The 27938-nt window shown below is 38.9% G+C and overlaps 2 protein-coding genes across 3 annotated transcripts in view; one reads left to right on the top strand and one right to left on the bottom strand.

Moving 5' to 3' along the window:
• Positions 1-27938, top strand: part of macrod2 (mono-ADP ribosylhydrolase 2) — a 410765-nt gene that overhangs the window by 31701 nt on the left and 351126 nt on the right. The gene's annotated exons all lie outside the window — the stretch shown is intronic.
• On the bottom strand, positions 17264-25363 carry flrt3 (fibronectin leucine rich transmembrane 3). The gene is made up of 3 exons (XM_077582756.1): positions 25118-25363; positions 20384-21054; positions 17264-19729 (listed from the first exon to the last, which is right to left on the bottom strand). Exon 3 carries the CDS (start codon positions 19685-19687, stop codon positions 17735-17737), a length of 1953 nt encoding a protein of 650 aa, XP_077438882.1. The 5' UTR covers positions 19688-19729; positions 20384-21054; positions 25118-25363; the 3' UTR covers positions 17264-17734.

Consider the following 27938-nt stretch of genomic DNA (forward strand, 5'->3'; position numbering starts at 1 on the left):
CCAATAGCATGGCTGTATGTTAAGTAAAATCCCACCCCTGTCTGACGCTGGCTGCTGATTGGTCGTTCGTGAAGATTGACGACATGAGCGCGCGGCTGAGCTGAAATGAGCTGAGAAAAGAACGAACCACATCAGGAAGTGATTTGTTCACTCATGTTCATTGAAAAGATTTGTTCTTTTTGAACGAAACGGTCGTGAATGACACAACACTATTTTCGATCTTGTTTTCAGACATACTTGCGTCTAAATGCAAAGGGTGGATAATGTGCAAAATGAACAAAATTGAAAAGGCTTTCCATTGCTTACTGTTTTTCCCGCGTTCGTAACTTCGTCGCTAGCTAATAGCCAATCAGACAGTCTGACGCCGATTCAACATAGGGCTGGTCGATATGGCCCAAAATTCATATCACAGTATAAATTGCATCCCTTCACGGTAAGAGTATGTATTACGGTATAGAATTAATAGTTTTTTTTGTTTTTTAAATAAATAATTTGCTTACTGGTTTAAATAGTCCTTTATAGAACCTGAATTGATTAAAAAAACAAAACAATGAAAGAATAAATTAACTTTTAAAAAACAACACTTATTGCAGTATGGCTTGCGGTGTACAGCCTAGCTAGATTTGATAGGGGGGCGTGGTGGTGTGCATGCCACAAAACTAACTAAAGATTAATATTAATAGGGCTGCAGCTACCAAATATTTCCGTATTCAGATATCCTACTAAAAATTCTAGGGAATAATCGTGTATTTGGATAGAAATATATATTCTTGATTGGTTAAAGAACAATTATAAATACAGAAGACAAAAAACACATTTGCACGTAATAATAAACAACCAATTGTTTTTCATTTTTTAGATCGTTTTTTCTTTTTTTTTATATAAAAAACTTACATTTAAACTGTGCTTTAGCAGCACACTATTTTCCTCTCTGAATCTCTCTCCCTATAGATTTTGGTCTGGACGATAAGTGACATCAGAACCACAGTAGCAATTTGGGGGAACTTTAGCACTGCTAGCTAGCATGGCTAGCTTGCTACTACTAGCTGGCAGCCTCCGTGAATCGTTGGCAATGTCAGCGCATTTATTTCTTACTGCGCTTTACTGGAGCTTGTACGTGATTTCAGGACGAAGTTGTGTTACTGTCGTCTGTCGCAAGTTTGGTACCGTCAGAATCAGACGGTGCATACCAACGGCCACTTCCCGACTCCTGACGTCAGAATGATGTGTCGAGGTCTGAACACAAATGACAAACAGCAAGATCGTGCCTAAAACTAAATCTCACCTGGTTATTTCAAAACCAAGGTCCAACCCCAACTCTATGCCAATGAAATTATCACAATTAATTCAACTATGATTAGATAAGAAAGTTTAATCCTCTGATTAGTGTGTAGCCACATCTGCTTTTCCTATTATCCATATCCTTCTTTGTATTTTGTGACAAACTTTACCCAAACAAAAGCCCAGGAAATGGGTGTAACTCAAACTGTGCGTCTACAATGAAGGGACTTTGACGCAAACGGATACCCAGGTGGAGCAGTAGTTTTTCCTTAATGTATCTTGCACATTTTTGTACACACTGAAACCTGTAAATAACACTTAACAAGCCTTCACATTCTTTATAATCTGTGAGGTGGGAAGCAGCCCTTAAAAACGTCTACAGTAAGATCCTCCACAAAAGCTGCTTGCTTTTTGCTGTTACTAAGACGCCGCCCGAACAACTGCAAGTATGTGTTTAGCGGGTGAGCAACTTCAGCACGTGCGACGACAGAACTGGTCGCAGCACAAAGCGCAACAAATAAGGGCTTTCATATCTTTACTCGCCCTCTTCTCTGGGACAGTTGACGGCTTGAATGGAAAGCAGTGTTTTTGTGTGTGTTAGCTGAGTAACAGGCAAGCAGTGTTGGGAAAGACATTGTGTGAAAATTCTTCACATTGCATTTGCATTTGTTTGAGATAATCTAAAACCGTGTGCTGTATATTGTGTGAATTTGTTGTAGGATGATTTGTATTACGGATAAATTATACATGGAAGAGTTTTGTAATAAGGGCAAACTAGCTGTTGGCTATTAGTCACTAGGCACTTACATGCTGAAAATTCAGATGTTACATGACTGCATCCTTTGTGGTATAATTCATCTCTTTTCACATTCCTTTCTTCTACAACTTTACTTATGGTACATATGCAGTCTTTATACATATTACTAAACGGCAATAAAGGAAATTCGGAAAATAATACACTTTAATTTGTTAACTAAGAAATCGGATCTTTTGCCATAACTGTAATTGGATTTTGCTCTTGAAATGCAGCTGGTACTACCTTCCTTTACTTAACTCCATGAGAAATAATTAAATTAGAGGTTCTACTTTGTGTCATATTACTCTGCAAGACAGAAAACACAAATTCACTCCTACTATTTGGAAATGCATTCATTGCATATTTTCAGGTATCCATGTAATTCTTCTGAGCAATAGTTGGGCATATGATGCACATTTCCTAGTAAAAGTGACTTTTGCTCATCATTTAGTGTTCACTCGAATATGATTCACAGCTGCGTTCTTCCCCGTGTGTTACACTGCAGGTTTATTAACAGTATTCCGGAGCTCACTGGAATGCAATGATAACTAAACAATGTAAAAGCGTGCTTTGACGATCCCTCATCTTTGATATGCTGCAATTGATCACCAATTCAACTGGTAACTGTTGAAAATTGAATTTCTATCCCTAACATTGTTCGTTAAACACAATGCCGATGAGATGACCATCCAGATTAATGATAATGGGGGGCTAAGATGGTTTCGTAGACTGTCTGTGAATTTGATTATCTCCAGACGGCTGTGGAGACAAAGAGCAGCCAGTCAGACTCTTATGTGAAAGTACTTAATGAAAACTCTGCTCGAAAGGTAATTGGGAAATGTTTGTCTGGCTGCATGCTTCTCAGCTTACTGTACGCAGCCTTTAAACATCTTTCCACTCTTGCCTACCCATTAACACACATACATACTAGAATGGGTTTTGAAATATATTTTACTGTGATAATAATCTCATTTTAAATTATCAATAATTTTTTTGTATAAATTTATTTGGCAAAACAGTCCGAAACATAATGAGCCTAGTCACGTCATGATTTATTTGGAACAAAATTACCGACCTTAATATGTAATACAGTATTTTTACCCGAACCATGATTTTATTTGTGTAAATGGTTGTTTATCTATATATGACCAGCGATTGGTAGATGTTCCCCTACTGAAAACGGTGTTCTTCCTAATACTCACCAGCTCATGATTTGGAGGCAGGGAACCTAAACCTTGAACACAACATTTTAAGATGGTGAAGCTGTAGAAGTGTTTAGACAATTTCCACATGACCAAAGCACTTTTACAGAAAATAAAATCCAATCTAAATATGCCTTTCATTGTGATTACCACTTTGTATTACTATGTGCAATGGTAGCACTCTTCAGTGTGTAAACTGTAAAATAAAATACTTGGGTTGTGGCAAGAAATGGAACCTCATAAAATCAGGTGTCATGTATGGTCAAAGTAAAAAAATGATTTCAAAAATGCTAGCTGTGTCTAAATGTATGTGATGAACAGTGACAGCAAAGTTACCGCCTACAATTTCATGACGGCACATTATAAATTTCACAAATTGGCAATTCAATATATTCCAGAAAATCAAGCTTTGTGTCCAGTGTTTGCCCTTGACAGTGTTGGTTATAAAAAAACATCTCATATTTCACCTCCCTATCAGCATAATGATCTTCAGCACTAAAGACTATGAATAGAAATAACTGAACACTATGACGATGTTGCACATATCCCAGTTTTGAGAGACTGACATTTTGAGATTAAGTCAGATGAATTATGTGGAAGGAGTATTGTTTTACCTGATGAAGGCACCTTTAATCAATGGTACTTGAATTTTCTCATCAATGCGACACACACACACCCTACTGTGAGTAAGGGCACTAAAGGTATTTAGATATATGTAGCTACAGTATACTAAATGTTAGAATCCTTGTGTTATGTGCAAAGCAGAAAGTCCAGGCTCAAATTTAGTTTGTTTGTTTGTCCCCTTAATTTGCTGTGTGACTCTAAACAGAATAAAATCTATAACTTGTATACCTGAAGAAATATGTAGGCTACCTTGAGCTACAGAACTCAAAGGTCTCATCCAATTATAGGAGACACTTATTTTTACATTGTTTGATCTGTTGTTGTTTATGTTGTGCAAGCTTCTTTTCCAACATCCAGCATTTATTAAGATGGCTCCAATCCTTTTTTTGTGAGTGTGGGGAAACTGAACTGTGACTGACACAGCTCTTACAAGATAAATAATGCATTTTGCGTGGGGAAAAAAAAATCATACATGTAGACTATTTACTAATTAAAATGCGTATGTTCATTGGGTTTACGAAATGTAAGCACAAATAATATAAACCCTCTTTGTGTTGGAGCAAAACACACTGACCATCATTTGGAATCTTCCTATTAATGATCTCTTTATTATTAAATAATGTTGGTTGTGGTGTCGTACACAGGTATATGTGTAACCTACAGAAAGGAATGTATTAAAAATGTCTAATATACTTTATAACTCATTGTAGATTTTTTAAAGGATTTTAAATGCATTATATGAGAAACAAACAAAGACGTTAAAAGTAAACCAAAAACTAGCCAAGTCGAAAGTCTTATCTAAAATCAGCAATCATGCTAAGTCCTCATTTATACGGTATTGGCATAGGAAACGTTAACTTTTGAAAGTGGGTTTAAAAATGGCCTTTGTTAAAAAACAAAACAAAAAAAACTTAAGCAACTTCCTCTATTTGTGTACACATGCAAGTTTGTGGTATGTTAACATTTAACACAAAATAACAATTGCTATCAAAGCACTGGCAGGGAGACTAGCTGGATCATCAGAATAAAATAATGCAGTATAACAAAGATATAAATGTAGCATATATTACTGAACTTAATGCAGTCAAGGGACAACGTACATTTTAGCAGTCCTTCTTCAATGCTCAAAAGCTCATGGAATTGTTTCTTAATGTATTACTATTTAATATGTGTCATCCCTTTGCCAAGTGTTGCATTTAAAATATTTGCTTAGTGTGAATTGCTGGCTAACATCATAATGAGATTTGCTACAGTAAATCAGTGCTATGGATTCTTATGGCGACACTTAGGTCACTCACTAATCGCCACGTTACATACATTATTAAACTTTTACACTTTGCAGCGTAATTACAGTATTAGACAAATATTTATTTATTTATTTATTTTGCTGAAACCTGTGATTTTGTTAAACTCTATCTAGAGTAGAATCTTTCCAAAAGTCAGTTTTAAAAATTACTTGGCTAATGAATATTAATTGTATTAAATTATTTTCCAAACTGAAACTCATTACACACATAGAAGACTCTGGAGTCCTCCGAGTATCTTTGCAACCCAAAATAGACTCAATAATTCATGCTCGCCATTATAAGAATAATCCAAATACAGAACAAGAGTTGTCTGTTCCACACATTAGATAGCCTTCTTGGAACTAGCTTTCTTGAAAGGCTGGGACTGACCCAAGCACTTTCACCTCACTACTTTTCCCAAAACAGTCACATGGTTCTGTGCCACTGGCTCAGTGCTACCCTTGTCGTATACTGACAGACCCCTGTCAACCAACCCCTGCACTTCAGACAAATTTAACTTTAATTAGTATTTTTACCCTCCTACTGTTTTGTGCACCTTCTGAATTTGTTCGTTGTGTCAAGTACCGTTTTAAAATGGCATCACCTAATAAAGTTAGCGAACAACCCATTTTAATTAATATTAGGGGTTTATGGTGTGTGGCAATGGTCTCAGCATAGCTTTTAGCACTTGATAATCCTTTTGGCTATGCCGTGTAAGTGTCGTTTTGGAGGCAGAGAGCAATGACGCTTGTCAAACAAAACGATGTCCAATACTGGAATTACAGTATCAAGTATATTATCCTAATGCAATTTGGGTATTGTCACCCTCATTTGGGCACACTCAAGTGTTGAATGTCATTGACATTTTCTATATTGGACTTCATGCTGTACAATATTTTTTGTGGGGGGGATCATGTAGTCTATTATACCACCATAATAGTATGAAATGCCACCTGGTAGTATGAAAGAACCACTTTGACAGTAAAATCAAAAGTGCACGTGCCTCGGTACAAAAGATGCCTTTGCTGTTGAGATTCCGTGCCTCTCTCATCTCATGGCAGCTGAGTGAAGAGTCTTGTTCCTTTTCAGCCTCTGCGATCTGCTACAGTACCTGCTAATTACTGGTACTTAAATGAAAGACCTTAAATGAAGCCCATTGTGTCGCTCCAGTATCCAGCCAATAAGATGTAGACATTAGTGATACTGAATAGCAATCTCTCCCGTCATGATCACGTACTCCTTAATATTGATGCATTTTAATGAGTGGACTGGGTACCAATAGCGTTATGCCTCTTTGCATTCAAAAATGAATAGCTATTACCGGCACCTAATCTGCCCACTAATGCACTGACTTAATGAAAATTTTAGTTTTGTTCTTTATTCTTTTATTTTTATTATTTTTTTGTTTTATTCATAATAACTTCAGGCATTCAAAGTATAGTAACTAATAGGTCAGACCCAAATGAAAAATCTAAAATGACAATAATGTTTTCTCATTTAGATTTTTCAGTTGCATTTTCATCAATGGCACCTCACCACACCATTCACCTTCACAGTGTTTAGTATTCCAGCTGGACTTGGGTAAGCATGGATAAGCAAGCCCGCAATTAATGTCACTGCTAGCGTGTGTAATCACCTGCCATAGCACACTTGCGGGATCAAACAATGGTTACCACAAAGGTTCAATTAATCATTCTCATAGAATATTTGCATTTGTCAAGGATTTCTCGAGACAGGTCAATTATGCCTGCTTGCTATAAATGTTTGTATCAAAGCGACAGCTCTCTTAAAGGGGAAGTCAACCTCGACATTTTCTTTACGATGGATTCTTGACCGTCTTGTGGATGAGTAACTCTCAAATTGTTTGGCTGCACCACATAATAATTGATCAAATGGGCATCATCGGACAAACTTATCACTGTCATTGACCCATGTAATTTTTAGTTAATAGCAAAAAGCAAAACGGCCACCCCCTTGAAATTGATCAAGACGGGTGGATTTTGCTGCTGAACTCGTATTCCGCAAACGCAATAATTAGAATCCTGTGTTTAAAGTATTAGGCTTCAGAAAACAGGTGAGCTGTGATTGGTCATTGCCTAAGCCCTGAGCAACTGTGATGTCATCTTCAGTCGAGAGCAAGTGGCAAAATGGCTGCCCCCTGAGATGGATAAAAATGGCTGGATTTTGCTTCGTGGCTAATATTCCACAAATGTAATATTAAGCAGAATGTCATGTTTAAACTAGTGAGGTCACATATAACATTATTGTCAAGAAATGTTTAAGGTTCACTTCCCCTTCCCCCAAAGAAATGGATTATAATATATCTTTTACACTGTGTCAAATCTGCATTAAAATTGATTATATATATATTATATACAAGACAAGCTCATAATCCAGCAATATAAGAACCCACCAATCCAAAACATTTTCTCTTGTAATCAAGGAGTCTCTAAAATGCACAAAGTTAATATTTGGCTTCATCATACGCATTTAAAAATTTGTGGCGATGATGTATTTTCCTTTCTGGCCCTGTGTGGAGTCTATTTCTGATGACAGACGGTAGCTTCGTGGGGTTAGGGAATTGGTGACTGAGTGACCTCAGAAGGAGCACCTGTCCAAGAATGGACCTGCTGCTCGCTGCGTTATGCTGGCGGGTGCGACTGGCATTAACCTCACTGTTTTGTTCGTCAATCCTCACTAGCCCCTCACCCCCAGCCGTAAGACATACATAACCTGCCAGATCCAATCTGTCATCAGGGGATTAATTGAAATGCTACAAAGCAAAGGTACGGGATCCCTTGGGGATGTGGTATATACATGAATGACATGCTCGTGTGTAAGAGCCCACACAGAGAGCCGCGTCTGACATAGCATGTTGATGTTGTCACCTCAGGGTACATACAGCAAATGAATACGTTCACAAAAAGAGGACAGCTCTCACATTATCATTCTTTTTACATGTTGTACTGTACAATATAATTCATTGGCTATACATATTTTGGTAGAATTCTGAGTTGGGTATTTTACCCCCTTCCGTGGCCATATGGCCCAAAGTGCTGATTCACATTTGCATAGCGCTTCTTGCTGTGACAAAGCTGTCATCAAAGTTTCAAATTATCACTCCATTGTTGAATTAAATCAATGCCTGTCTCAGGAGGCATACATTCTTTTGAAAGGACTTAAATAAATTAAGAGACAGGGTTACTCATTTAGCCCAGACCCGACGATGCCCTGGCAGAGACAATAGCCATGAGCAAAGGATGCTAAATGAGTTCTCTTGTCCTGTGTGCTGTCCGTGGATATCAACATAATTTGATTAGTGATCTGGTAACATGAATGTGCAGGACCTCTCTTCATTCAAGTCCAAAGGGGCTCCAGGGGTGAGAGTCCATGTTACAGGGCGCAACCCCCTTTCCAATGCAAGCCTGCTCTTGTGTCATGTATACACCCAACCACATGACTGTGATTAATGATCGAGCTTGTGGTGTCATTGGCAACTTCTGGTGACTTTACACAAAAGGCACCAACCGTGTCACATCAGTGCTATTCTGGGAACTACTAGGCTACAACCTGTAGGGGTGTTTGTAAGACTAATACCCTCATTGTAGTGGCTTAGCTTCTATTCTTGTAAAAAATTATATCTTAAGTTCATTATTTCATTTAAATCACATTCCTGGCAAAGCTTTTTAGGTGGGCTCTGCATCAAATTCAGTGAAGCCCTCTAATAGTTGCATTATTTGCTTAATATGCCTTTCCTGGCATTTCCTTATTGCATTACCACACGTCACGTTTATCTTCTCTGTCAATTAGGTTTCTTGCTACCATCATCTATGAAAATGGAAGTGAAACGTGCCTGCCAACATTTTCTGAACTGGGAAACCTCTTATGTCCCAAAGTTTTTGTTGTTGTTGTTGTTGTTTAAAAAAACAAACAAACATGAAAGACATAAACATTTTAGTTTATTCTTCTGGTTGAAATGAATTTTTAGCCAAATTGTGATGCTTCGTGCCAGAGTTGACAGTAGTTGAAAGGGTTTGGTTTGCATCTGGTCTGTTCTGGTTGTCTTAGAACAGCCAGGAGTCTTGTTGCCCTGAGAATGAAACGACCTGGATAAATGAGAATCCACAGGCATATCCCATTGCTTTCTTCATTCGTACATTTCTTATCAACCTGTCATTTATAAATTAAGATTTAAAGGTCCATGTCGCAAGATACAGATTTTTGCAGATTTGCGACCCTTCTGGCGAAAAGTGGAATAAAAGGCAGCAATGTGCACGCGCCCAGAGTAACTAAGACGTTAGTTAGTGGTAGTTTTATTGTGTATTGCTTATCATAAATAGACCCTATCACATTTTTGTGACGAAGTCTTCCCTTTTTAGCAAGAAGAAAGCAAGCTGTGGGTCCCGTTTCATCCTCTTAGGTTTTTCCACCTGCTCCAATATTGATCTACGTCCTCCTGCGACGCTTGTGCAACTTCAGTTTTGCCCTTTTTTGTCACACTAGACAAGTGTTATCCTTTCCTTATCGGTATTCTGACCGTGGTCGGGGGACGCTGTGGATATTTTTCCCTCCAGGGTCAGAGTCACCTCCAGGGACAACTCCCATTGCATGTTGCCAAAGTTTCGGCCCGATGGTCGAACAAATGGAGCCATCGGGAACGGGGAGTCACACTGCAGTCTTGGTTTATTATTACTTTGATACACTTTTATATCTGCTGTCGCACACACTTTTTTTGTCTTTTCCCATGGTCTCGTAGAAACACTCCCAAACACTTCTGGCTTCCCAGTGCTTCTGCGGAGCGAGACAGAGCGTGCACGCGCCCGACTTCACGCTCGGGGCGAAACCTTAAGTTTCAGTTCCAAACCCCCCATCATTATTTCATTTAATTATTATTATACTTATAGCTTTTGTGTTAATGCTATAATAAGTGTTAATTCATATGATAATGAAATCTAATGTTTTTGATTTTACATTTATTTTCAGTATAAAAACTTTGACAACTATAAGAAAAGCTTAGTTTAAAACAGATTTGCAAAAATATATAAAATAGTTGAGAACTTCAGCAAATAATGGAGGATGGCTTCCAAAGAAAAAATCTGCGAGTATACAAATTTGTAAATATCAAATCGCAAATATACGGATGTTTACTGTGTGTGTGCGGTACATGAAATATTGACAATTCAGTAAATGGAAATTGTTTCATGATTTATTTAGGGAGTGGATCATGTTGACAAATTGGAATTGTATATTTTCCAGAGCTTGGCAAAACCATCATTACATTGGACTGTCATTGACGGATGCGAACCTTTCGGCGAGTGTTTCCACATTTTAGGCGCCTGCTTTATGACACGGACCCTTGGAAAAATACACAGACTGAGCACCGACTGAATCAGGTTTACGTTGGTCCTTCTCAGTCTGTGTATTTTTACGAGACTTCACGTTATAAAGCACTCGCTAAAAGGTGGGCATCCATCAATGATGGGCCGATGGAATAACTGTTTTGCCTAGATAGTGAATATAACACACACACACAGAGCTGTAACTTGTTTAGAACAAAGCATGATCTTTAATGAGATCATTCATTTTAAATCCTTGCCTTTTATTCATAGCCACGCAATTAATATATGTACAGTTTTCTTAAATTCTCATGTTTCATATGATCTTTTAATTGATTCAGCGCAGTATATTGTCAGGGGAAAAAAAGAGATGATCCCAAGAAAAAAGTGGATAGTTGGTTGCAGGGACATTGCCAGATGTTAGTTTAAGCCGAGTGTTGTGTGCCACAGTATTTATAGACACACACACACATCATTTTTACTTTTAAACAGTACAAGCTTAGGATTACAGTGGCTTAGATCATTTGACCCCTCAATGGGTCTAGCACATCACTGGGTTGAAATGAATTCATTAAACTTATTCAAAAGTTTAAGTATTCATTCTTTACTTAATTCCTCTTTCCTTCCTTTTTGGGTTCTTGGCTTCACAAAGTTGCCTTTCTCTGAAGACCCCGTCCCATTTAGCTCCCTTCAATGGGGAAGGAAATGACTTGTGGGAGCAGATTCTTCTCACACAGAGATCGTAATCGCGTGGCTGCGTGTCACAGGCACACCAGTGACTCCAGGTTTTAATTAATCCTACATACCACCACCACCACTACCATCACCCACGACCATTCTTACTCTCCCCCAAACTTTCTCTTAAGTTTTTTTTTTTTTTTTCTTCCTGACTCCGTGTTTGGATTTGGGTGAGTGGGGGGTAGGTTCTATTCTGAAGCGAATTCTCTCAACCCGCTTGAAGTGTGGTGTTCATAATTGTCATGGTGCCTAGGATCATCACTTTTCTACTCCCCTAGTGTGAGGCGCCCCACTAACTGTGTGAGTATGTGTTAAACTCACTACTGCCAGTGCCACTGTGTCCTCAAAAGATTTCAAACAAACTCAAGCTTGTGGACTGTGGAAGCATTTCACAATTTACAAGGACTCAGCCAGGCTCAGTTTTCAGACTGCAACTTGTTTTATCTTCCTCAAGTTTGAGCTTAGCTTGGCAATAATGCTTTGGTTAGAGTTCCCCGCAGTACATGTCTTCAAAGATAACTATATTTTAGTTTAAACCAAGTTCCTTACTGCTTTTCAGAATGTAATCTTTTGTATCATATGATAATGAATGGTAACTTAATTAAGAATTTCAAATACAAATATAAATGCAAGATTATTAATAGTTACGAAATGGCAATGTAGTCTATAGTTATTGAAAAAAAAATATTTCTATTTATGCATGTCAGTCATAATAACATATTTTTGTAAATATATGTAATACATTGTTGGACGTGTAGATGCAGTATGTGAATGTATGAACTTGTGATAGGTCTGTTACCTTGATGTAGTATAATGTGAAAAGGGTAGACAGTGTAAGCTTTGGCTTCAGTCTACTCCTTTTGGTCTTTGTTCTTTTTTGCTTATTGATTGTTACGACCAAATAAACTAAACTAAAACTAAATGAATGTTTTTATTTTATTTTATTTTATTTTACTACCCCATGTTGTGAAAAATAGTGGAAATGTTTATTGTTGCACACCTCCTTGGTGTTTATGTTTGGTATATTTTTGTTTTTAATAGCTGCCAGTCTTGTTCTATGAGAGGGTCATATCCCTGTAGTGCATCTCCAAAACATGATGTTTAGAATTATCTGAAATAATAACTTTCTAGATTGGTTGAATTTGCTTCTTTGTGGTTATCATATTTCAGAACAGAATGAAGGAAAAACAAGGCATTGAAAGTATCTTTATCCTTCCTCTGTGCTGGTAATCGGGGAGTTGTATTTACAACTCAAAAAGATGCTGTCGTTATGGAATGTGCAGTGCTTCTAGAATAACCAACTTTTGAAACCTTTGCACAACCATCAATCCTCTTCAGTCTTGTGTGAAGGAGTATGACACTCCAAAAAGCAAATGGAAAAAAAGCTCTCTTGAGGTGAGATAAAAAAGTCTGTGCACTGTAAATGTTAGAACTAATTTTCTTGTAAAATCGTTTTGCAGTTAAATAGGCTTGGCAGATAGTGTTGTTTTGTGGTTTTAGCAGTAGCTTGGCATGTTTTCTTGAATTATCATTTATCAGTGTTTTGTTTGTTGTAACTCTAATGGACAAAAGTGAAGAACACCGCTCTAGGGAAAAAAAAACATTCCAACTCTCTCCGTTTTTATTGTGACTTGGCTACAGCAGCCATTCTATAAGCAAATGTGTTTGTGATTAGACTGTCAACAGCTGGAAATAATAAGGTATGTATGGAGCCACCTTGGTATGCAGATCATGCATCACCATTTCAAGATGCTGAACACAAATGAGAGGAAGAGATTGAAGAAGTGCCTTGGCCTCCCACTGCTGAAATGTAGATCTACTACGAGGAGTAGTTGAGAGGTTGGACCCCTCAAACCTTTAGCGATGAAACAAATGTTCCACTCCATCAGAAATGGAGGTGGAATGAGACACAGGGTCGATTAAGATGTGAGGGGGGATGTGGTGGTGATCTCATAAAGGGCAAGGGGAGATGTATGGCTTTTTACAGGATCATTTAAACCACTTAATGGGGGACGGGAATTAATGGCTTCCATTGAGTAGAGTCAATTATATGGATATTTTCATAAAATATTGTGTATACTTCATAGTGTAATAGAATACCCATTGACCTCCTTGCTTTTGTTTTTGACAGTTTGCTTTAAATGAGAGTAGGAGCTGTTGTATTTCACAGTGTGTCTGTCTTCTCCATACAGTGCTTTAATGTGTGGGGCTTTCTTTAGGGAGGCACAGTCTTCATTATGACAGCTCTTGTTAATTAGTATTAATGTCAAATAATTTACAGTTGCAATGGATCTATGTGCCAGGCCTTGCGCTCTCAAGCATAAAATTGGATTCATTATGATGACGGAGGTTCTGCTTAGGTTTTTTTGGCCTTGCGGTTTCAGGTCACTGGGTAAAGTGATGGAGAGCCTTCTGGCTTTAGGGAAGGGGCGGGGCAAGCTGGTCAGAGCCAGAGAAAAGAGGACAAGTCCTCGACACAGTTAACGCATCACTCACTGGCATCTCTTTCAATGGCTGCTCTGTTCTTTTACAGCTAAGTCTGGTGACTAATGGTGATAAAGTCCTATTTCAGTCTTGCGAGGACGTATGGTGGTGGGAGGAGACATTATTTTTCTTAGTTATGTGTGTAAACAAAGTGCACCTGGGAATAAGTAATCAGTACTTTTTTTTTTTTTTTACAAAAAAGAAAGAAAGAAAGAAGTCACTCAGATGCAAACATTTTGCCACCGGAGTCAAATCTATGAGTCCTGGTTATAACTGCAATCTTTAATTTCCCTTACTTCCTTTCTGTGATTGTAAGATATGCATCATAGTGAAATATATATATGGTATGATTAGTTATCAGTAAACAACAACAAAAATAGATGCATGCACCAAAAGCATTGCGTCTTATTTTGACTTAAAAAAAATAAAATAAAAATAGGCAACCCTAAGAACTTTTTTCAAGTTAGAAATAGAAAGAAAACACCCACAATAAATTTTCATGCATGAAAGATCCAATGAAATGTTTTTAAAATGCCCAAAATGACAGTGGTTGTGTTTAGAGAACCACCTTCATTCTCTGCATACAGGGCAATTAATTGAACACTTATAGTCTCATGAGAAATGCTACATAGTCGTAATGATCATTTGAAACGGTACTGTTTGAGATTTTATTACAGTTATGTCTGTAAACCTAACCTCTTAATATCCAATCAAATGCCATAGGGCCACTTTGGTTGTTTGAAAGAAACCTTTCCATCATTAAATAAGTCTGCTTATTTGGACATTACTGCAAAATAATGGTGGATTGATTACAGTTTGAGCAAAATGTAGGGTAACCATATTTTGATTTACAACATTTGTCTTGATACATTGATACTCAACGTGAATTGAAAGATGCCATAGATTACAATTATTTTAACATATTCTTCCTCTCCATGGGTAGAAGATAAAACAAAAAACATAACTCCGTGTCTCCGCTTTGAGAGCGTGGTGCGCTACCAGTGAGCTAAAATTACTAAAAGTACCTTATTTGAAGGCTCAGGACGTGAGGTCTTACAACATAAAACATTGACCTACTTAATAAATAAATAACACTAATAACACCCACCTGTAAAACAGACTTCTTTTTTTTCCCCCTGTACCCGTCGCGATTGCCTTTGGAACAGTCCACGGTGCACTCCGCCTCCCATTGTTGTGCAAAGCGTCAGTCAAATTCAATACTTGCTAATTGTGCTCATGAAGAACAATGCAATCCGAATATTTTCATAAATGTATAAATAGACGCTTGATGCCCGGAAAGGCTGTAAAAAAATAAAATAAGTGAACATGTCGGGCAAAAGAGGACATTTGGTCACGCTCGTCATAAATGTGCATGTATGCACCAAAATGACCAGTGTCTTGTATAGTATGTTTAAGTCTATTGTACCACAACAACAAAATAGTTTTAAGGCATGTGTGCTGACTTGGATTTATGCTAGTCAAGCATTCTATTTTCATGTAATGTATAGCATTTTTGTTTGTTGAAGCCAATTGTTTTGATGTTCTTTTCAGCTTCAGGATTTAAAAAGTATATACGCACATACTGTCATGATTCCTTATTTTGATCATGGCAACCCTGTCAATTTGTATTTTCTTGTCGGTTACTGACTGATGCCTTTATTTATGTCTTGTGCTCTTTAACTGGTTTCACTCTGATAGCGCTAATACAGGTAGCAGGCTCACATAGCCTGTACTTATGTTATTAGTACTAGTGCGGAACGACCAGTGCTTTTGGTCATGAAGGGGTCATGCAGTGATGCTTTGATACCAGCATCTATAGGAATGCAAATGTGACCGTCTGGCTGACCAGCACCTTCCAAAATGAATGAATGAGTAGCACCCTGGAGCAAACACTGCAGCTGCACCATTAGCTCTGATCATTCGGTACATAAAAGCCAAACTGTTGTCTGCACTGTGTCACACAAGAAGAAAAATGCACATCACATTTTGTTTTGTCTCCTGTTTTGTCTGACCTCGGATGAGTGCACCAGAGTGATTAAGGAATTGTTTAAAGTGACTGATCAGATCAGGTCATGGGTCACCAATGATAAGTGAGGTCACACGGGGTCGTCATTAGTTCGGTTCATCAATTTTGCTTCATACTAGTTCATGCAAGTTACACAAAGGTGCTCTTTTTTAATGGGTTGTTTTCAGTGAAAGTCATAACAAAAGACTGCTCCTTTAACTGTTTGGGTTATTTGTCGTTTATCACAAAGCGGCAGAAATTTGTCAGTGCTTTACTCATTTTCAGAGCATTGAGGATGCTGGCATACTTCAGTCAAGCCAATGTGAACTGTTTACTCTAACAAAAAGGCCCATTAATAACAAATGAAAGACTATTGTTCAAGCTAATGGAATTGTTGGTCTTAAGATGCTCTTTATTAGAAGATGGACTATTAAGTGTGAGAGAGAGACATTTTTCGGTATTAGATAAAATCAGTTAAAAAAACAAAATCATCTTAACATTTTTTGTAAATAATTTATTTCTTTTTTGATGATTATTTAACCTCAAATAATTTAAGGAAATGTGTCATTTCAGGAGTGTTCATCAAATTAGTAGTCCTTCGCATCACGTTGTCCCCAATTAGTAGCTCTCACTTTGAAAGAGGTTGCTGGCCCTTGTTTTAGAGTGTGTACTCATGTAAATATCTGTTTGTAATGTCAGACTTATAGAGACAAAATCAAGTTGAAAACATGGCTTGTATAACATGTTGAGTTACTTAAAATATATATATTTTCTGAATTTAAACAATTAAAAATGATGTAAAGGTGGAGTGTAGGTAATAAAGAAATCAATGCTATTTTTGTTCATATTTTTTTATTCTGTATATGACCAATACTTTTCATATTCAAGTGTGTATGAAAAAAGTCACTGGTTCCTTAAAAAGCTAAATACAATAAGCATTGGATCAAGGCACATACAAGACTGGCCAAAGGGCATACAATGCACTTTGGTTTTTTAAACATGAAGAACAGGTAATTTCAAATTGTGGCAACAAAAATGTGTTCACTTTAAAAAATACAAAATAGTAGTTATGTTAAGGAACGGCTGACACTTTATCATTTTAACAATCATGTACTTTTGGCCTTTTGACTTGAATGACGGAGGGTACACGGTACTAAAGAATGCCACCATTGTCATTTGGCCATTGTTGACTTGTACAAATAGAGATCGTGTGGGGTCCTGTGTCAGCCTGTCCAGTCTTTTTGTTTTGAGGAGCCAAGAGTCCCTTTTTAAAGTTGATGTGCTTTATCTGCCCTGTGCTGTGGCCTACAATCCCATCAGGAAAAAAAAGAAACTATGGTTATTTTGCTGTTTCAAACTTGCAAAAAAGTACACACCTAAGAAAGTAGAGAAATAAAGCATGGCACATCATCTGAAGTGATTTGTATCGTATGAAAACTAGAACAATATTCTTTGTCAGTAGTAAATGAGACAGCTCAATGCTGTTTAATTCTTCGTAAGAGGGCAACATGTCCGATTTGGTAATTTTATTGATCAACTGTACCTTAGTTTATGACAGTTTATGACAATTTCTGCCTCAATTTTTCAGACAGCCACAAAGTGAAAACAATAACCTGTGCTTGTACTACAATGTTTTCTAAAGTCTGATTGTTCAACACAGCAATGAAAACCCACTTTCACAGTTGACAAGTCATCATATCTCAGAACACAGAGTTTCAGTTTTAGTTGGTCGATCATTTTAAGCCAAGGAAATACAGTACAAATTACTACAAATCCCTAAAATATAATCGCAGTACGTCACCCACTAGTTCAATGGGTGCCTGCAGGTGGAACGTTCTCAGTTTTCATAAAATGTCCTTAAATATAAATTATATGGCAAATGTACATAACATTGCTCCCTTAGTCGTATAGATCCAGTGTTTTGTAAAAGTCTTCCCACTCTGTTCACAACACGTACTCGTCGTGAATGTCTGTGTGCAATATCATGAATGGGAATAGTCTGAATCTGGTATTCCACTGTCTCTGTAGCTCCTGTTGTTAATATTGTTCTCATTGTGTGGGCTCTTGTATAAACTCAGGCCATTAGGTGGAAAAATTGTGTGTATCACAAACTCCTCCTTGGACACTGGAAGCTGATTTATAGGTATCATTTGAAAAGAAGTCTCTCTAATTTCTAGAATAGAGTTGTCTTTCTTAGTGCCAGCTTCGGCATAGTCATCCTTTCTCCGACGGCCTTTATTGTAGGTGCAGTTCCTGGAAAAAAGTGACCCATTCCTGTGGACGTACCAGCACACCAATGCCAACATGATTATTGCCAAAAGTGCAACAGCTCCTCCAATGATAGCAGCCAAAGGCAGACTTGAATTTTTGTAAGGCTCTTTCTCCTGCTCTCGGTTTAAAGTTGTGGTTGGATTATACGATTTGTGAGAGCCAGTCTCCGTCTCTATGCAAACGGGGGTCTCGTCTGACAGGTAGATATTGCTGGTCTCCATGGGAACCATACATATCCTGTAGGAAGACTCTGGCTCCAGCGCAGTGAGCAGATACTCCGTCCTCTCCCCCTGTACAATTGTTTCTGTGATGGAGCCAAATGCAGGGCTGTGTCCCAGCTTCAGCCAGCTGAGCCGAAGCGCAGTCATGGGTTGTGATACCCTCCAGGATATGTGAACTGTATCTGCGCTACTTGACTTAACGCTGATTGTGATGATCTTTCTGCCTGATGAGATGGTGGTGCCGTGGAATTTTTTGCCCATATTTGGTCCTTTTACTCCAGGCCTTTTAGTCACAAAAGAGGGCCACTGTGGCTGTGAGGGGCGCCAACTGTTGGAGACTGTGCTTGTCTCGTATGTGGGACTAAATTCTAAGTCTGTGCAATCAAACATGTCTGTTGTTAAGTCTTTTAGAGCCATGCCTTTTACCTGATCAGGGCCTTGGCACATGAATCCCCGTACATTTACTTTTGTCGGCAATGACCGAAGCCAGTCACGCACCCATTTCATCCTGCAAGTGCATTGCCAGGGGTTGTTGCGTAGCAAAAGCTGCGTGAGATTGTCCAGATCTTCAAATACTCCTTGTGGGAGGCTGCTCAGGTTGTTGCCAGATAGGTCCAAGCGGTAAAGTTGCCTAAGGAAGGCGAAAGCCCCAGGTGGGATCCTATTAATGTGATTATCTTGAAGCTGCAGCTTCTCCAAACTTGTGCCTGGTAGGTTAGCTGGTGGTGATGTTAGGGAGTTCCTCACTAGCGACAGCTCAGTCAAGTTAATCAAATTGATGAGAGCCATCTCTCCAATTCCACGGTTATTGAGCAGATTTCCATCCAGTATTAGTCGCTTCAGGTTGATGAGATCTTGCAGAGACTGTTCAGAGATGGATGAGATGCGGTTGTCTTCAAAGCGCAGCTCCTCAATGCTCATGGGTAGGCCTGAGGGGATGGTACTTAGGTGGTTCCTGGAGAGGAAAAGCAATCGGAGGTGGCTGCTGTCCCTAAAGGCCCCTTCTTCAATGCTGACTGCTGACACAGAGTTGTCGTCCAGGTGAAGCTCCTCAATGTAAGGAATCTGGGCTAAGGTTGCGTGCGTAATCATTCGAATGTTGTTCTCCTGAAGATGGAGCTCTTTCAGCCCAAGAGGAAGGTTAGTGGGGAACTCATCTAGATTGTTGCAGTAAAGGTAGATCTTCTCCACATTTGAGAGCCTGCTGAGGTCTGCAGGAATTCCTGAGCTCTTTATGCGATTGTTTTGCAGGAAGAGCACTGTTGCATCCAGGGGTAAACCAGTAGGGATGGACGTCAGGCCACGGTCATTACAGTAGATGAAGGTCCCGTCACAGCGGCAGGCAGAGGGACATGAGGCAGAGGTCACCAGTGGGTTTGCAAGTCCCAGCAGCAGTCCAACCCTGATGAGGGAGAGAATAAAAGCCTTGCACTGACGTACCATCTTGTAGCTCAGTTGCCTGGCAGTCTAATCAGTCAAGAGTTCCTGGAGAGAAGACACAAGAATACATTTAATACACAAGGCCTTTAGGCTAGGTCTGAATTTTTGTTCTCAGATTTGCTTGGTGTTTGAATGCTGCCTTAAGGACTTAATAGATTTAGCACATGATCAGATTAAACCATTCTTGTGTGATAGGTATAGAGCTTCATTGCACAAAATAAGAACCCAGTATTAACAGTAACTTTAATTGGTAAGCTTTCAAAACATTGAGTCTCTGCTGCCTCTGTGCTTTAATTTTCTGCGAACATGGCGCACAAGATTGAAAAGCATTGATTGTCTCACAGGCTTCTGTATCTCAAGGCTGCCTTTCATTGCTACATACCAAAACGGAAAACAGTCCCACTTTGTTGCGTTACTGTCCATTACCACATCAAATTTCAAAGCTTCTCTCCTATACGGTACTTCAAATATACTTTTTAATATTTATCATTCTTATAACTACACACAATATCAACAGGGGCACTGAATTGCAGTGTGATGCAAACCATCAAATGCAGACCTTTTAAAAATAAAAATAAAAATAATCCTTTTGGCTATACTTTTTGATAAAACCTACTCACACATAGCCCTCTGATTTTAAAATTCTTGTCGCGTCAGTGAAGTGGAAAGACTCGAAGGCATACACAAATGTTTCCATACCTGATTTATGAGAGGTGGTAAATCCTTTCTGATCGCTGAAAAATCCAATCAGGGTTTTCTTCTTTTATTATCCTTTCTAAAAAGAAAAGTTCTTCTGAGGGTTTTCTGGCGATATCCTGACTGGTCAGTGTTTGCAGAGCTGTTCCTTGTTTGGACGTTGACCTCCTCTGTTGTCAGAGGCTCATGCCTTCACTGCCTTTACCATGGCAGATAAGCCTGTTGAATAAGCATCCCCTCTCAGTGACAAAGCCTGTGTTCTCTCAGGTAATATTAAAAATCCTAATGGGTGTTGAATTTGTCAAGATCAGTAGCCATAACCGTAGATTAGATTTTCTTTTTCTTTTTTTTTCAGTTACAGCAATCCTGCTGGCTTTAGTATAGGCTCCTTTCTGCAATCAGGCTCGGCGTGCATGATGAGTTGACACAAAGCTGGTCTGAGCCATGCCAATCCCTTGTGCCACAGGCGCAATCAAGGCCTGTTCACTTGTGTACTCCAGCTCGTAAAGGTAACCAGAATCCTCTTGTCCCTTGTCAAGCTTGCATATACATTAATCCTGGGCTCCGGTTCCGGATGCGTGTTCTCTCTCTTAAAGAGAAAACCGGTGAAAGGTGCTTATCGTCATGAATCTGAAGTTTTATTCATGCTGGGCAGTTTTCACACCTCAAATGTCCTGAAAAAGAAAATAAGACAAACATACTTAGTAAACTTAAATCTATTTAAATTAAGAAACACAACTGTAGTGTAGTTTTATTGTTTGTTTGAGGGAACTATTAAACATCTTTCTTATATTAATAATTGTCTACAAATTGATGTGATTAGAAAATTGGAGTCATTGATACTCATCATTTAGTACTCAAATACTGTTTTTGGCTTTGGTCATTACCTTTTGACTTCTTACAAGCGCTACGCTATCAGAACACACTTATTGTTTGGTGATCATGACCCCAACAAAACGTTGCAAAAGATGTGCGTGAGTTTTTACATCTTTTTCCACACTTACTTCTTTCTATACATAGAGAAGGTACTGAACTAGGTTTTCTGATTTTAGATGAAAGGATGATCCAGTCAGTGCTCACATTAACAAGCTCATTTGAATTTCATATGTGGAGGAGAGGCTGTTGCATACATCCCTGTCATCTCCTACTTCTCTGTGACCTCTTGCATCCACCTCATCCCCGTTCTAAAAAGCTCTGACTACTCGTGTTTGTAAAAATAGAATTTCCTTTCCCTAAGAAAATGTTGTTTTTCCATTTGAACACAATAGCTGTGTCATTATGTGACCTGCTGGCAGCTGCCTTGTGCTGTAAAACACAATGATAAATCAGGCGGCATTTTACAGTTCGTTGGACAAACCAAAGAATGGTTGGTAAATTGGGAGGCTTGTAAACCCAATTGCAATTGATAAAATGCCGTCTAATACAAATTAATTTGGTTTAAACATAGGTCCTTTTGAACAGCTCATAAATTGTCAAATACAAGCTGATGGTAAAATACTGGATGTGATTTCTACTAACTTATGCATAAAGGTGAGGAGAAATTAAACTCCTAGAACAGAGATTTAGAAAGCTGATGAGAGCTTTCTGATAGGTTTAACTTTAAATGCAATCACTTTGTAGGAGTATCAATTCTAAATGATGGTTTTCATATATTGCGAAGAACACATCAGTTGTTGTATGAGCTTAGCAAGATCTAGCTACATTTATGCGAATAATATGCTTTTAGGATTATTTGAGATGTTTATCTACATGAATGCTGCCTTGATTATTTCTAGTGTCCACTAAAACTCACGTTATCTGCCGTTGATACTAGTCTATTGAAAAAAACAAGGAACAATTTCAAAACATGCTTAACATAGTATTGCTGTGTGAAAGTACTGTTGTGTACTGTGTGTTGTGTACTGTGTTGTATATTTTACCAGAAAGTCTTTTTTTTTTTTATATATATACACAAAGAACGTAATCTGTCAGGGCTGCTGGCTGTTATTCCCCATATTATTTTTCTGCACTCATCGGGTTTCAGGAAAGAGCCCCCCCTCGATTATTTGCTACAAAGCAAGCTTGCTAGACTTCAGCCGAGGAGCTTTAGGTACTACATCCAAGCAGGTCGACAAACATTCAATTAAAATTGCACTATTACATCTGCAGGTTGTTTTAATACGTATGTAATTGTTTTTGAGGACTATGCAATCAAAGATCTGTTGCCAGAAACATCTTGTTGGCTTCTGCTTGCTCAACTGGCAAAGTTAAATTGAGCATTCAGCTTAACTTTGCGTGTGTGTGTGTGTGTGTGTGTGTGAGAGATACTTTTTGCTATATCGCATGGAATGTCACATGGGTCACACAAAGCTGGAATTTGGTAGCGAATGTGAGTTTACCATGCACAAATACACATTTGTTGGCAATAACGGTTGGCCAGACTTTGTGCCCCCCATATTTACTTCACATTGCACAAGGGAGGCATTTGAAATTTCTAAAAACAACAACATAGAGAAATACTGCTTTTAGGGGAGAAAGGACCATGGAAGTTGTAAAGGGGAGTTAAATTATTCATGAGACCTAAATTTTTTTTTGCTCCATAGTAACTATCCATTGGGAAATAAGCGTTTGGATCTTTTTTGTTTGTTTTTGTTTTTAATTAATTTTGACCCAAGAGTTGTGTGGCAGATTGGACACTACAGACTGGAGTTACTAGATACTAAGTTTATTTTGTGTGCAAAAAAAATAAAAAATAATATATATATATATTCTGTAATCACAAGACAATAGTGTTTTTGTGTTTATAGTGAATCTGTGGTAAAATAAATAAAATAAATTGTACTCCTTTAGTGCTAGTTTCTGAGAACCAAATGTTGGATTTAAATTGTATTCTATGATTCAGTTAAGAAAGCTAATTGTGACAACATGAATACAAAAAGCCTCGGCTTCCTGTAGAGATGGGCTGAACAGATGATACTTCTGGTCGCCCAGTAAGCTTGGAGAGGCCCAGGACTGTCGGGGCTTTCTCTTTTGTTGCATGCTGAAAGGAGAGATCTGTAGCAGCTGCAATGATTTTTCCCCACATGGGGGTGGTAGGCACCACAAGATGTGTGTGAAAACATATGCAAGTATGTGTGTGTCTGCCTGTGTGTGACAAGCTAAGCCGCAAAGAGGAGCACATCTTAGCCTACAGGCCAAGCGCCCACTTACAATATAGGGATTTGTCAACACTCTCCTGGTCCCACTACTTTTCTCAGTCAAATTGCCTCAAAAGGTTATCGTTCTGTTTTAATACAGACTTTGAATGCTCAGCTGTGCTTATCACTGGGCTCAGAATAGATGGTAAATATCGTTTTGTGGCAAAATGGATGAAGAAAATAAGGAATTATATTCTAGTGCTGAATCTAAGCTATTTCTAAAAGTCTGGGTTTAGTGTTGTCTTTTGCAGATAGATTCATGCAGTATGTTATGCAGATAGAGTTTTGATCATGACCTGGTTAGTGGTTGATCTAAAATGAAAGCAATTGGCTAGGAACTATAGCCTGAGGCAGTCATCAGTGAAGACAACTCATCTGCCCTCCTGCCTACTATATTGAACCAAATTTATTTTTATCAAATACACTCAACCGTGGCTTAATTGGATAATAACTCAAATGGAACTTGTGCACATTTCACAGTCATTCAAAAGCAATTGTCTGGTTGGTGAAATTAGGATGTAGTCTCATACAGTAGTATCGGTTATTGGTTTAAGCCCGGATGACCTTATTGTCTCATGAAGATAAAGGCTGAGTGAAATTGGATTAACAGCTGTCTCTGCAATGGTGTTTCCAGGAAGACATGCATACAAGAATGGAATGGACACTAAATTGCACTGATGAGAAATATTGTGTTGATAACCGTAGCGGTATTCAGGAGGAAAAGTCCTGCCATTTGAGAGCAATATTTGACTGCAAATATCCCCCCTTCAACACCAGCCATAAATAAATGCAAAGTACAGCATATGGCTGATGCGCATCAAATGATTCGTGCATTTAAGCCCATTCATTTATTGCGACCTCCATACATGATGGTCAAAGTTTAGTGGGATGTCAGGACGTGAGTGGGAGCTGCACGGAGCCGTCCCGACATGCAGAGGACGCATTTAACGGACTCTGCATGCGTGCGCATCGCTGCGGGATGTGCGCTGCAATTCAACATGCTCACCGTGGTGTCATGACGAACCGTGGCGCCGGCAAGCTTCAAAACCACCCTGTCTGCCCTCTCCTAATCCTATCAAGTTTGTGTATTCACTGATCAAAAGCTCAAGCTCAAACGGCCAGCGTGATGATACCGCGTCGACACTGCGTTTGCACCACAAGCTTAAAGACGCAAATATATGTGTGCGGCTCTTCGTCGCTGCCTCCACGCAGTGCATTGAGAAACATGTGAAATCCAGTTGAAGTTTATTGTTTGCGTATGAATAGACGAGCTGATTTTGGTTTCTGGGAGAAAAGAGCGCTGAGTTTTAATTTTTTATTTTATAATGATTGTTTTTACATCGCCGCAAGACAGCCAACTAAGTGCCTCGTGTTTTCTTCTAAAGGGTTTAGAGCCTTAAATTTTAATACATATAGATTGCAGATTGTTTTTGAACCAAACTGCAGCGTATGACTCCTCTTTAGTCATTCAGTAAAGAAAGCACCCCCCCCCCCCCCCTCCACGTACCCCCTTGAAGAAAAGAAAAAAGAAAAAGCACTAAATGTGGACAGTAACACTTACCTCAAAAGACAATCAAAAAAAGTTACAGGTATCCTCTGGAGGGGGGGGGGGGGTGATTCAAGGCAGAGGGGGGGAAAGTAATCCAGTCCGAGTTGTGTGGATTCAGTACAGATCCAAAAACGGTTTCTCTCACTCACGTAGGCAGAAGTGGATTGGATTGAACTGTAGCACCACTACGGTGTTTACTGGTGCCCTCTCACTCATAGCCTACACACACCGCAAGTTGTACGAGGACATTCGCGCACGGATTGGTCCCAATAACAAATGTGGACTTATGCTTGCCTGTAGCCTTGCTCCAGTAGAGCGCTGACGTCATTTGGAGGCGGGGCCTTTGTATGTGTGTGTGTGTGTGTGTGTGTGTCTCTCTCTCTCTCTCTGTTTCTTTCTGTCTCGCTCTCGCTCTCTCTCTCTCTCTCTCTCTCTCTCTCTCTCTCTCTCTCTCGCTCGCTCGCCCTCACTATCGCTCTTTTGCTTGCTCTCTCTCTCTGCTATGGCTCCCTGGAAAATACGAGTCTTGCAATACTCGGTGCCTACACTAGGCGGAGTGGAGGAAAGGGAAAAAAGACTTGGCCAATGTGATAGGGTACTGGTCGAGGTGAACGACTGTGCTTCCTTTTTAGCCTTAATGTTTGACCCTGTTGGTTCCACAATGAAGCCAAACGTGCCCTCCGAAGCTCAAAGCGGCAGTGAGTCACGCTTTTAGTAATGGTTACCGACACGCTCCCAGCGTCATTTTCAGTGTCCCCCCCTCAGGCCTCCCGACCGCGCCAACACCATAGCCCACAAATACGGCTGCTCTTGTTCAACTGTTGACTAAAGATCCAGCAATCAGATATGGGTGATGTTTGGCACCATATGTGTAATTGAGAAACCACTTGCTTAAATGTCATTCACTACTCCCAAAACTACTTTTAGTGATGACACCGTTCATCAACTTGTGGTTGAACTACAGTTGCCAGCAGTATCTGCCAAGTACAGTCTTTTTTTTTCAATGGTTAACATTTGCACTTTCGTTTTCAGCACATTTAGAGTCGACACTTGTATACTATTAAAAAATTATTTTAACTAGAAACTATTATAAAATACAATGCATGTAGCTGTTTATCTGACAGTTGGGTAACTTGGCTGCAAATCAACATCACATGACCTATTCCCCCAAGCAGGTCATGGAAATTGTAACAGAACACTCTAAAAACAGTTAGGTAAAAAATAACCCAATTTTGGTCTGCTAGCTGGGTCAATTTGACCAAACTTTCTGAGTTTCAAAAGCGCAAGTCAACCCAAAAATGTGTTTTAAAATATGTTAAATGTGCCTCCACTAGTCTAAATATGCCATTCTAATTAATATTGTGTTTGTGGATTATAAGTTTTAAGCAGCAAAATGCACCAATTTTTATCCATCTCAGGAAGCGACCATTTTGTCACTTGCTGTGGACTGAAAATTACATCACAGTTGCTCAGATAATGAACAATCAAAGTTCATCTGTTTTCTGTCTTTGGTCGTGATATTTGCAAGATTAGCCATTATTAAATATAATTTAAAATAAAAATAATTTAAAAATGTGAGTGTTTAAACCCGCCGAGCTGCATAAAACAAAAAAAAAATGGGGGTTGACTTCCCCTCTACAAAATGACGACAGTGGGTTATTTTAGGCTTAACTGTTTAACGTGAACCTAATGATTTATTTAGAACTCAGCTTTGTGAAAATGTTTTATTGTTCAATCACCTTCCTGCTACTATTAATGTCACAAGTCACATCCTTTTTTTTATTTTTTATTTTTTTAATCATTTGATGGCATAACATGTTTTCTTTTATTTTTATCACACTACAGCACAATACAATTGTATTGCTTTGTTTAGGTGTTAACCTGGATGGCCCCGAGAATGGTTGTTGCCATTGCTAATGCTACGGGTCCTTGCAATTTTCATGTGTAAAGCAGTCTCATCATAATCCTCTTCTGATTGATATGCTCGCATTGCTTAGCTTCAAATCACATTGATTACATGACGTTGATGAAAGCAGTTAATTTAGAGTCACAATAACCTGTATTGTACGGTAAACCGTCATGTCTTCATTTCACGAGTGAGGTTAATTATGTTATCCTTTTGGACCAGGTGTTTCATGCAAAGGGAAAAAAAAAACGGGTGAGAAAAGGTCAATCTGTGACATCCTGACTTGATCCTTGTCTTTTCACTGAGGGGACGAGGTAGGGGAAACCTGTGACTGACCTCAGCTCAGCTTCCTCTTCAAAATCGACTGCAGACACATCTGTCAGCAACTGTTGATTGACCTGCACTCAGACATACAAAGAGCCCCATTGGAGGACGCAGGTGTTGGATTTCAGTTATCTTCAGACTCGGGAAAATCTATTGAAATCTATTGCCCTATTTATCGTTTGTTCAAGGGGATTGGTGCCCTATTTTACCAAGGGTGCCATTTTATTCCGTCTGTCCGATTTTTCAAAGTTTGGATGTCAGACAGCTTGTGACTGAGGCAAGTTACCAGTCTTAACCTTTTTAACAAAATGCTCGCTGCAGTGTCCCTTGACTGTATAATGTCTAGGTTATGGAATATATGTTTGTGGCACTCTGGACGCTGAAGAGAACATGTTTTCTTTGTTTATAGATGTGGGCGTTTTTTTATTTGATCCAATGCTAAATTAATAATAATAATAAAAATGCATTGGATTTATTTAGTGCTTTTTTAGACACTCAAAGACGCTTTAGCGGAATGGATACATTATTTATGCACTCACTCATTTACACTGTGGTGGCGGTAAGCTACTTAAGTAGCCACTGCTGCCCGGGGGCAGGCTGACG

The sequence above is a fragment of the Vanacampus margaritifer genome, chromosome 12 (genome assembly GCF_051991255.1).
Source record: "Vanacampus margaritifer isolate UIUO_Vmar chromosome 12, RoL_Vmar_1.0, whole genome shotgun sequence".
NCBI lineage: Eukaryota > Metazoa > Chordata > Actinopteri > Syngnathiformes > Syngnathidae > Vanacampus > Vanacampus margaritifer.

Bases quoted from the DNA above. Each gene is read 5' to 3' on its own strand.
- flrt3 (XM_077582756.1), bottom strand. From the start codon at position 19,687: ATGGTACGTCAGTGCAAGGCTTTTATTCTCTCCCTCATCAGGGTTGGA.